Source organism: Neolamprologus multifasciatus, chromosome 17 (assembly GCF_963576455.1).
Source record: "Neolamprologus multifasciatus chromosome 17, fNeoMul1.2, whole genome shotgun sequence".
NCBI lineage: Eukaryota > Metazoa > Chordata > Actinopteri > Cichliformes > Cichlidae > Neolamprologus > Neolamprologus multifasciatus.
Window position 1 is genome coordinate 5,722,145 of NC_140455.1, and position 12,620 is coordinate 5,734,764.

General features: G+C 37.9%; 1 protein-coding gene across 2 annotated transcripts in view; it reads left to right on the forward strand.

Annotated features, from left to right (window-relative positions):
- The window catches only part of jak1 (Janus kinase 1), a 32,508-nt gene continuing 19,888 nt past the window's right edge, over positions 1-12,620 (forward strand). Inside the window, exons 1-3 of one of the 2 annotated variants that reach the window (XM_085138651.1) lie at positions 1-297; positions 8,326-8,534; positions 11,065-11,188. In XM_085138651.1, the coding sequence (XP_084994777.1) occupies positions 8,333-8,534; positions 11,065-11,188 (326 nt within the window). In that variant the 5' untranslated portion in view covers positions 1-297; positions 8,326-8,332. Of the gene's footprint in view, positions 302-8,325; positions 8,535-11,064; positions 11,189-12,620 lie in introns of both variants that reach the window. The other variant, XM_085138650.1, reaches the window with a different exon arrangement.

Sequence of the window (12,620 nt, forward strand, 5' to 3'; positions counted from 1 at the left end):
CAGCCACTACGTCGTTTTCGGGAAGGGGACGTTTCTTGTCAGGAAGGGTTAGAACTAGAGTCGAGGAAGGCTGTTTTCTCCTCCGCTAAAAAAATACCGTATACTAACGGGGGGAAACTGTGGAATTAACTTCGCACCGCTTTTCTTCGGGATATTTATACTTTTTTGGGACGTTTTGGAATTAATATACAACATCTGATACTCACGAAGCTTTTAGAGAAAGCGCACCGACTTGGTCGACGCGTCTAATGTACAAAACGAAACGGAAGTAACTTGCCAGCTGTCTGGCCAAGCTTGGTAGGTGAGTAAATAACCGTTTATTAAATATTTCCGTCGAACACAGAGCACGTCTTCTGGTCTGTTAAACACATCCTGTCGTTTATCATCATTCTCCGATGCTGCCAAGAGTAAAGATGTTGGTGTAGGGATTTTCTTTGGCCATCTAAGTTAACTTACTAGCTAGCATGCTCACGTTAACCAACGTCAATGCACTTGATAGGAATGACACCGCCTCCATTGTCCCTGTCACAATACAGGAAGATGGGTTAAACTATAATTATATTATTTAAACAATACAGAAGTACGGTGAAGGATGAGTAGGCTTAAGGAAAGCGAGGACGAATTATTAGCATATGTATTACACAATTTATGTAATCCGATTTACCGTAATATACAAAAAGAGTCTGGTTATGTTCCATTAAACATTTAACAACATGTCAAGGAAAATCGTGGATTAGATTGACATGGATACTCTGTGTTTAGGATTGTTATAAAGGATTTGGTAATAATGGTTAATCTCAGGATTTGTATCTGACAAAGTGGACCCAGAGGTGACTAACACAGAAAAGGCAGAATTACATAAAATGATTGGCTTCGGCATTTTTATGAATTGTATTCATTAGAAGAGAACAAACACATGTGGGATTAATTTTGTATCCTCCACATGAAATTAGTACACTACAGTCGACTGATCAGTTTATTGGCTTTAAAAATCAAATCTATACGTTTAAAAAAACGTTTCTTTTCTTTTTTTTTATATCAAAATGACAAAGCCACTAGTTTCATCTTTTCAAATGTGATTATTTCTATTTTCCTGTTTGTGATTTATGCCACTGCTGTTGTTTTGTTGTTGTTGTTTTCATTGTTGTAAACAAGACATTTAGCTTGGATTCTGGGAACTCGTGATGGGTCTTTCCCACGATTTTTGACGTTTTGTATAACCCACACAGTAGACCAGACAATTAACTGACGCAGAAGCCTTTGGTCCAGTGACACTAAGTGAAAATAAACGCCTCTTTCAGGCTGGAAATGTCACATTAAGTAAAATAAAGCCAAGCAGTGAAAGGTAAGTGGCTTTGAGGCTGACAGAGGTGGGCACTTGTTTTTTTTTTTTGATCCACAGCACACAGAAAAACACATAACCAAAGAGGCAGAAAAAGGTTTCCGACGTTATCACGACTTCCTAAAATTTCATGTTGAACATTAATTAGAATATAGTTCCTAGAGCTTTTCCCCAGCTGTACTTTTGGTCGAAATTTATTGATCTGATTGAACAAGCAGCAGATTTATCTACAATGATAACCAAAAATGATTAATAGATTAGTGTAATTCAAAAAGATTATTGATGACATTTTTTAATGTGCATACATATGGAAACGTGATCACAGTTGAACTTTACTTTGATGTCGTTGATCTCGGTATGCCCACCTTTTGGTATTCACCCTGATATTTGACATCAAAGAGCACGTTATGATGACTTTTTCTCCTGATAGCTAAGTGGCACCTTTGATGGTAATGCTTGACCATATTTGAGTTTCTCTGTATTGTTATTTAAGTGAGACACTTATGTAACACATTATTGATACCTAATTAAAAATTGTTACAAAATGGTCCTTCTTTTTTTTCCTTTTTGTTTTAAGTTTACTTTCACTCATTACCTACTTCTTTTCTGTTTTAAAGTCTTATTATTAGTTTCTTCTGAAATCTTAAGTGCAGGTACTGTATGGTAAAGATTTAATTCTATTAATTCCACACTGATAAATGTTTAAAAAATGTGGTCTGGAATGTATTTTTTTCACCTTCTAAACTACATAACATAGGATTCAAAAATAATAACTAACCTATAATAAAAACAAAGTCTGTATCCCTTGCCATCCAATCACTTCGTCATGCTTCCATAAGTTAACAGAAAATAAAACAGAGCCAGGTTAATGAACAGTCTATGAAAATACTTTTATCTTTTGACTCATTGTGTTGTGGCTTAGACACAAGTCATATGATTATAACAAAAGTAACGGATTGAATGTGAGTCATCTGAAACAGAAAGTAAAATTTAAGTCTTTCGTAGAATTGGGCACCACTTAAACGATCTTTTAATTGCTTGACTTTCCTTAGACCCTATAATGGATTAATACTGCTGTCAGAACCCAGTACTTCTTGCTCTTACAGCATTAATAATTAAACTGTAATTGAGCTATAGCTAAAAGTTGTTGATCAGTAGACCAATTATTTGGTAACTGATTAATCATTTGAGCTGATTATAAACCCATAATGAAATGGGTGAGAAGCTAAAAAGGATTTTTTTTTTTACTGACAGGATAAACATAGGGGATCCCCAAAATAAGATGGATATTATTATCATTATTTTGAACTATGAAGCAAAGCTACTTTGTAGAGCCAACTGTAAACTGCAAATGAGCTGAATAGGTTCCCTTTAAAAAACTTGTCCAACTTGTCTTGGGCACTGAATGTACTTGACATTTGAATAAAATTCAACTGAAGCAGAAAAAAAAAGAAGAAAGAAAAGGTATTGAGATGGTGAGAGAAACCACATCATCCGGTGGGGTGTGAGGCCCAGACTAGGGAAGGCAATTGTGTGGCCTGTGTACTCAGTCACAGGTAGGACCATTTGACTTCCTTTAGTTTGATTCTGATATAATAGGTTGGTTCCAGCAGTCTACTGGCAAGCACTGGTTTACAAAATTTGTCCCATGAAGGACTTTGGATTTTGGTCTTTGCAAACACTGACAATGTAGGCTATGGTCTTATTTGCATGTGTAGCACTGGAGTTCCATCTGATAATCCAAGTAACATTTTAATTGCACTCCATAAAACTCATAAACACCTGTGCTTGCTTGAATGCAGCTATAGTACATGTATGCAACAGCAGAATGTCATAGGGGGAAAAAAGCTCTTTTTTTTCCATTTTCACTTTCTTGATATTCACATGAATTTATCCCCATGGTGCTTTTAATCCATATTTAAATCCATTTTAAATCGGACAGTCTTAGTTTTCAGTAGTTAGGGAAAAGTGACCAGTGATTTCATCATTTTGGATTCATTGTGGATGGTTAATGCATGAACTGTAAATTATACAGTAATGTAAAGCGTGCATTTAGCACCCTACGCTGCCTAAGTGGTCCACAAAACATTTCAAATGTAATTGAGTTTATAGGAACGTAAAAACATGTGTAGCCTGTATAATAGTCTGTATTATGTTGACCTGTGTGGACATATCACAGACATAAGGATGTCGGTGGGAAAAGTGTTTTTTGTTTTTACAACATATACTTGGGGAGATCAGGAAATGGTTTCATGCCATAGTTTGTCCACCTCCAACTCTGTTGTTTGTAATACTTTGAGCACAGGTAGCAAAGTATGCATCACATGCTGAGCATGTCTTGATGTTAACTTTTCTTTTTTTTCCCCCCTCTTTATTTATAAAGTTTTGCACATGTAATTTGACATATCAGGCCCAATACAGCAAGTACCAACCTATATAAAGACATATATCAAAACAAATTAGGCCATTAAAATTCGGATGATAACAATAAAACAGAAAAAAGAAAAAAAAAGGAAAACAGGAAGAAAACCAAAAAAAAACAACAACCCACGCACAGAAAACAACAACAACAAAAAAAACACACAAAATTTTTTTTTTAGAAATCAACTCCCTCCCAAAACCATAACAAAAGGGAACCCCATGGTACAAAAGTTCAGTCTGTTGTAAGTGTTTTCAATGAGTTAAAGTAAATGATAAAAGGCTGCCTCCTCTGAGTCTAAATTTTATTTTCTCCATTTTTAAAAAGAACATAACATCTTCCAGCCAACGTGATCAGGCTGGAGGGTGAGGAGCTTTCCAAGACAGCAAAATTCGACGCCACGCCAGCAGTGAAGTGGAAGCGATAATATCCAGTTGCTTACGACTAAGGTTCGGGGTGGCGTGACAGACATTAAGTTTTCTAACAAATATCTTAACTACATTGCCTCATCATTTTCCGCATTCAACAGAACTCGTCAATAGCTGATACAACGTGAATAGAACTCACTTCTTACACTTCTCCAATAGAATAAGAACCTGAATTGCAGTTAGAGGAGTCCCGTCAAGCAGTTTGCAGATAAATTGCTAGTGGTTTTCACACATGAATCATATCAGGGCATTGCTCAAAGTTTTCCTTTCTCAGTGTAGTGAAAAATATAGTTTCCTTTAAATGTGTTACTATTAGAAATGCTGGAAAAAAAGAACTGTTACTTGCTTTATTGTTACACTTGGACACACGCTCACAATTGGACTTTGTATTTGGGTTGGGAGTTGGGAGGTTAATGGCAGTTTAATGGGATTGGTTTTGACTTTTGCATTGTTACACATAGATGGATAATGGATAATGTTGAGAAAGGTTAGGGCTACAGTGCTTGTGTCAAGTATGACTTCTGTCTGCAGAACATCACAGGGGAACATTAACGACAAGGCTGGTGGTGAGTAATACATCCACTGTTGCAGCTTCAAGGCAACACATTCTGTCTTTTTTTCTATGAAAATGTGGGCACAAGTAGAGGCATTCTTTGTTCTGACTTTTGTGAAGACTTTTAATTTTACCTACACCTCAGAAAATTCAGCTTTTACTGTCAGACAATCGTAACATCATAAACTCTTCCAAGGTCTTGTTTTGTTCGGTGAAAAAAAGTTACCGAGGGAACCAGCTCTTAACAATTTGTTTTTTCAACTGCTGTGGAAAGTAGTGGCGTAATCATTGCAAAAGTCTCATTGAACTGGTGTCACAAGTTTGCTGCCACGTCATTTGTGTTTGGTTTATGATAAACTTCATGATAAACTGTGTTTATCATTAGGATGAACTTTGTTTGTTGTAAAATGTATTTCTCATAAATACATCTTATGCGTTTTTCCATTTTAATATGAAACAAAAAAGGGATAGTGACTTTCTAAAGTACTGATGATAACTGAAGTAATAATAATAATAATGGATTGCATATATAGCGCTTTTCTAGGCACCCAAAGTGCTTTACAGTTCCACTATTCATTCACTCTCACATTCACACACTCAGTGCTCAGAGGAACACTGCCTGAGTTACAAATAAAAAGAATGAGTCATTGAAATTCTCTTCTTAAGAAATTCAGCTATAACAGTGATGAAAAGTGATGAGAAATGATAAGTGCTAGATGAAAGCTGGTGTAGGGAAACAAGCTTAATGTGGGATATGGCATTGAGTCGAATTATTAAACACCACCACCAATAATAATAACAGTAATATATACGGAAATGAGCTTGATAGGGATATATAGAGTTAGGAGGTCAGCGTTATGAAGTGTAGCCATAGAATGATTAATAAATGAAAGTTTTTCTCTTTTAAGTAGCTAAAAGAAACTTTAGAAGGGAAATTTTCTCTAAATAGAGGCTACAAAGAGACTGAGACGTAAATAGATAAACAAACGCAATTAAATGTTAAATATTTATTTTTAATGCTACAACAAAAAAACAAAGAAATATGATTAACGAATGACTCTGAAACGAGAGCATGCAGGGAAAAATGTGCAGCATAGTTGATAAATGCAGCAATACAGTAAATTTTTAATTGTATCAATACAGAAAACTGAGTTAACTGAGAACAAGGCTAGTTATGGTACTGCTGTGTGCCTAAGCTGGGTGCTGAGTTGTGGTGAGGTGGGATTGCTGGAATGTCAGCTTCCTGCAGGATGTTGATATCTCTTGGTAAACAAAAAAACTCAAAGTTGCTCAAGCTCATCATGGCGTATACGTGAAGTATTGGCAGCAAATTCCAGAAACCAAATATTATTATGTGTTTTGCTTCTGATGACCTCTTTGTTCTTAATTTGTCAAGTGAGGCTTAATTCAGTCTTTAAGGTTAAATTCAAGTTTGTTTGTCATTTTTCCAATAATTGTTGCTCCTGTGCCTGGGCTTTTATGCAATATTTTATTTAGAGGTGTGTTGTATTCCATGCTGAATAATAGTTAATTGTTTTGTTAATTGTGTATGTTGGGAGCAGAAGTTCTTGTGGTGAAAAACTGAGAATCAGAATACTTTAATAATCACTGAGGAAATTATGTAGACAAACACTCTAAGTACTAAGTAAAGGACAAAGAAATAAATAAGAAAAAAGTGCAAGTAAAGAGAAAAAGCAGGAGCAACTGAAACAGGCTGCATGCTGGTTGACGTATGCGCACTTGACTTAAGCATTGCATGGTTAAAGCCCTTCCCCACTTGCTGTACGGGAATCTGCTAGAAAGTGCTGTGATTTCTCGTGGCTCTCTGGGGTCTTAAAACACATACTCTCTTGGTTTGTTGGTCTGCTTCTGTAGTGAGAGTGAGAAAGTGTTGTCCTGTTTGAAGATGTAAAGAACATGTCATAGTAGTGGTTCTCCTGGACTCTGCCAACATTAAATAATCTATATAGCACGTAGACCATGTTGTTCAAAAAAAGAATTGGTGAAAATGTGACACTTTACATTTTAAATCCTAAACCTAACCTGTTCTGTTCAGCACATCTTATTATGATAGGCATGATTTCAACAAGGTGCTAGAAAAATTCCTCAGAGTTGTTTGTTCTTATTGACATGATTGCATCACTCCGCTATTGCAGAACAGTTGATTGCAAATCTTCCGTTCCACCACATCCCAAAAATGCTCTGTCGGGTTGAGACCTACTAGTAGCTGTGAATGGCATTTGTGTACAGTGATCTCATTTTCATGTTTGGGAAATCTAAATGAAATGCATACATGGTGGTATATACAGGGATGGACTGCAACAATACTCAGGTAGACTGTGGTATTTGAACAACGATCAGTTTGTAATAATGACCCCTAAGTGCACTAAGAAAATATCCCCCACACCACCACTAGCAGCAGCAGCAGCCTGAATCTTTGGTTTAATGCAGAATGGAAGGTTTTCCAAATTATGACCCAACCATCTGGAAGTTGCAGGACAAATAAAGGCTCACAAGACCAGACAGCATTTTCCCAATTTCCTATTGTCCACGTTTGGTGAGCCCTGTGAATTGTAGCCTCAGTTTCCTGTTCTTAGCTTACAGGAGTGGTGCCCATTATGGTCTTCTGCTGCTTTAGCCTGTCAGCTTCAAGGTTTCACGTGTTGCTCTTCAGAGTATGCTCTTCTACATACCTTGGTTGTAACATGTTTTTATTTTAGTTACCATTGCCTTCCCATCAAATCGAAGCAGTCTGGCCAATCAACACCGACAGCTACAAGACACTTCTGCAGAACTGCCACTCAATGGATATTTTTTCTGTAAACCATAGACATGGTTCTGTTGAATATAAGTAATTCTCAGCCCAGCCTATGCGATACAAACATCCATGCCACTTAAATCACCTTTTTTCACTTTGAACTTGAGCAGTTTGTCTTGACTGGCTGACTTTAAGGCCAGTTTGCTGTTGTGTTCAATAACGTTATATAATTACTTATGCTGTAATGGGAATGACTGTTAAGTAACTGCAAAGTTAGTTCTTGTGGTGCTCTCAAGCTTATAATGATTTTATTTAGTAATTAGTTTAAGATAGTGAACTTCCTTTAAGGCAATACAACTAAGTAGGAAGAACTAAAGTTTGAAAACCTGTGACCATTAGTAGAATATTGAATATAATTGAAGTTTTCAATGAGTTATCATGTGACTATGGTCACAATGTTGTAGCATTAGAGCTGCCAGAGAACAAAAACTGTACATTAAAATATGCACAGAGTAACACATTAAAAAATAACTAAAATATTAATTAGATTAAATGTTATAGTTTGAATGTGTGATCCCTGACAGTGGCAGAGGATGCAAAATATCTGTTCCTCAACTAGAAACAGGAAATAATCATTAGGAACCTGTAGTACATGAAGCTTGTATGAGTTGCCTGTTCTTCATTCTGTCAGCACAGTAAATTTTCACAGTTTTGCTCTCCACAGACCAAAATTTAAAGAATTTCCAAATGTGATTCTAACATTCCCACTTCCTACCCCTACCCCCTTTTTTCTGTTTTTTTTTTTTTTAAATTTCACTTCTTTAGGGTCTGAATGCCAACTTTGTACGCGATGGAGTTGGGCAGGCAACTCTGTTTGAAGATGAGGAAACCTAGGAAACCCCAGACTTCTTCCTCACCTGCTTCCATTAAAGGCCTGGAAATCCACTTTTACAGACCTGACATTGACCCACTGAAATACCCAAAAGGCCACTACACTGCTGAGAACCTCTGCGTGGACGCTGCCAAGAAATGCTGTAAGTGGCTGACTTGTTTACAGAATTGTCATTTGCCAGTTCTTTGATTTAATCTTTTCCTGTTGCAGTAATTAAGAGTGTATTTTCCTTTTTTTTTCTGTAACTGAATATAGTATATAGTAAAATGGGATACACAGATTCAAAAGACAAAAGCATAGAGTTATTAATAATGATTAGCTTTAATCTTATACCTATTGGGCGTGCAATCTTACATATGCTGACTGTCAAGTTTTAGATCTTGTCAAAATCAGAAAAGTATATCAAGCAAAAGTACACTTATTTTTGTCTCTGTTTAAAAATAATAATAATAATGGATTGCATTTATATAGCGCTTTTCTAGGCACCCAAAGTGCTTTACAATTCCACTATTCATTCACTCTCACATTCAGACACTGGTGGAGGCAACTACAGTTGTAGCCACAGCTGCCCTGGGGCAGACTGACAGAAGCGAGGCTGCCATATCGTGCCATCGGCCCCTCTGGCCATCACCAGTAGGCGGTAGGGTAAAGTGTCTTGCCCAAGGACACAACAACCAGGACAGAAAGAGCTGGGGATCGAACCGGCAACCTTCCAGTTACAGATGAGCTTCCCAACCCCTATAACCACGGTCGTGGAACCAGATTATATTCGTCGTCTCTTAAACAGTCTCATTGCCTTTACATGTATGCACTAGAGCTGCCACGATTAGTCGACTAGTCACGATTACGTTGACTATTAAAATTGTCGACGACTAATTTAATAGTCGACGCGTCATTTGAAGCTTTGTAAGATCCCAAAAGACGCAGGAATAAGTATTAGGATTTAAGAGTGTAATAACGGACTGAAACAGAAGATGGCAGCACTGCATGTACAGGGATGCCAGCTGCCGTTAAACCCCGAAGAAGAAGAAGCAGTGTCCCAGAATTCGTAGCGCAGCCCTGCTCAGTTGTCAACAATGGCGGCAGCTAGTTAGTGTTAATATTACTCTTATTATTAAAGGTTTAACATATTTTCAGGCAAAAATATGTTAAAATATGTTAAAAAATATGTCAGCTGTGTAAACTTCAAATATCTGCTTGGTTTATCAACACATCACATATTTTCAAAAGCGCTCCGACGTTTTGCGCTCCGACGTGGGTAACAGACGTCTCACCAGCTCGATAGCGAGCCGGGGTTCAAGGCTCACTAGAGCCGGTGAGAACACCGGACTCCCGGCGAATCGTTTTCAAACCCACTACTGTCTTTCGCTACTCAGGTTAAACATGTAATATAAGTCACTTAGATAACTTAAAAATGTTATTGTTTGGCTTTTTTTTTCTTTTTTTTTAGTATTTTATTTGTTCCTGAATAAATCGGTTTGGCTGAGATTAAAGTTATAGTTTTTACACAGCTGAATAAATGTCAAGCAGACAACTGATTATCAGAAGTGTGAGATTCTCGAGAATATACTCCAGTGTCCTGTTATTTTTTAGATGGCAAGGAGCAGACGGCTGAGTTTATTAAACTCCACCGAAACAATCTGCAAATGTCATTAAAATTTAATAAACTATCATCTTGTCTTTATTTTTAGTTAGCACATACCTTAAACACTTAAAGCTGTAAGCTAATGATAGTTATATAAGAGCAGATGCTGCTGGTGCAATAAGCTGTATGTTTTACGTCCAATGGATGCATGATCTGATTAGTCGACTAATTGCAAAAATAATCGGTGACTAGTCGACTATCAAAATAATCGTTTGTGGCAGCCCTAGTGTGCACATTTATTTTTCTAACTAAACAATAATACTGTTAGCTGCCTAGCTTCCATTGTCACAATGGTGGGATTTCAAACTTGATACTGAGAACCAGGAACATACATGATACTTTATGGAATTTTGGTATTGAAAGGTACCAGAAGCTTCAGTTTTGGTGACATTCAGACAAATGTGAACAATGTTTAAACGTGATGCTGTAAGGAGTAAGAAAGGTATCAATATCATCATTGCAGCTTTTTACCTGCAATAACTCACTTTCACCCAAGTGTGAGGTGAAAGTAAAAACATATGAAACATACGAAATAAAAGCTGTTGTTGCTGCTGTGCAAATGTAGCTCTGTAGTGTGAAATGTCTCCCAACTGCTGTCCTTTTACTGCCAGCTTCCTCCATGCTATGTTAGCACTCTGGCTAACAGCCAGTACTCTGCTGCCGTTGCATGGTGTAGTTAACTAAATAGAACTGAATTGAATAGAAATGCTGTAGATCAGTGCATTGTCTCCGGTATCTTATCCAGCTATTCGGGATCCAACCAGTATCTGATCCAGATATCAGAGTGGCACATCCCAAATCAGAACAACAGATGGACAGAGTGGAGCCTTTTCTACGAGTCGTAAAACATTTAACTTTTGCAACCATATAGTGGGATTATTGCTGTCTATGTGTCTGTTTAGAAGCAGATTGTATTCCACATCTCTTAAACACTCTCTTTAAACAGGCTGTAATCTTCTTCCAATGTCATTATTCTAATAGCCTGACTATTGATCCCCCCCTCCCCCTCTGCTCTTCTGTCTCTCAGCTATCTCTCCCTTGTGCCATAACCTATTTGCCCTGTACGATGAGCTCACTGGCACTTGGTATCCTCCAAACTACGAGTTCGAGGTCACAGATGAAACCAGTATCAAGTTCCACTATCGCATGAGGTAAGAATGATGTCACGGCAGCAAATGAGCGCTCTGGAGTAGGGATGGGTACCGATATCCGGTGCCATTATGGCACTGGTTCTGACATAAACGGTAGTAACCAGACCGAAAAGCAGCGCACATTTCGGTGCTTGTTTTTTTTCCCCCTGAGATGTCATACACTTTGGATTCTAGCCAATCATTTTACCTTTCTAAGGATAGTAGGCGGGCCCAGGTACGTACGTTCTTTTAGAGCAGAGCTACAGATCAAAAATGCCCAAGGCGATGCGGTCAAAAGTCTGGCTATACTTCACAGCAAAAGATGCAAACTCAGCAGTCTGCAACAAGTACTTTAAGCTGATACTGTGCAAAGGAGGTAACACCTCAAATCTGATGAAACACCTGGCGACGCATGGCGGGTTTTTTTTTAAAGCCGAGAAATGCGCCGTATTTGATAGCTTGCTACAAGACCTCACACCGAGCACATCTACTGCGGGTGTGGTAAATCTCCATTAGTGAGTTAGTGCGGATCGCCTCGTGCGTGCGGTTGGACGGTGCTTATCATTTTGCAGAAATAAAATAAAACCTAAACAATACCCATCCCTACCCTGGAGTTGAATACTCTAATTTTCTATCATTTGTGAATTGTTTCCTGTATTGTATCAGAGGGTGTACATTTCGTGATACCAGAAGAGAATACTGCAAATAAAGTTAAACACTGCCAGGCTTTCTTTGCTTTAGTTGACTTGATAAATCTAAAACCCCAGCAGGAAGCAACGGGTTTCACATTATAAACTTTCTCTGTAAAGCAGCACAATTTGCTTCAGGCTCTGTGCATACTGACATAAAAAGGGGCATTTCATGGGTCATTCATGTTAATTATTTTATTGCTGAAAGTGCACTTGGGGCTATTGTTTTTTTGTTTTTTTTTCGCTAAGGTGATGACTGCACATTAGAGCTCTGAACTGGAGACATTTAAAAATTAAATATTATCGCCCCATAACCTGACAAAGAAGATATGGAAATTGCTTTTGCCTGTAGGCAGATCAAAGGGAAATAATTTTTATTGACTGAACAGGTATTCTTAGCATGTGTTCTAGGGCTGCTCAATTAATCGAATTTTAATCTCGATTACAACCTGGGCTTTCAACGATCATTAAAAATGACTGAGCCGATTATTAGCCCCTCCCTCGTGCTTTACTCTCGCGCTGCTCCGTGTGGCAAATCGAGCGCACCTCTCTGCATTTCGAACACTCGTCACAACAATTAAGAGGACCCGAGGGAAGCTCGGAAAGCTAAGCAGAAGTTATTTGGAGAGGAGAGTGACGCCGTTGGTTAAAAAGAGAGGTAAAAAAACTTCAGTGGTGTGGAAACATTATGGGTTCGCGGAGTCAGACGTGGATCAAGTAGACACAGTGTGTAAACTTTGCTACAGTGTCGTAGCTGCTCCACA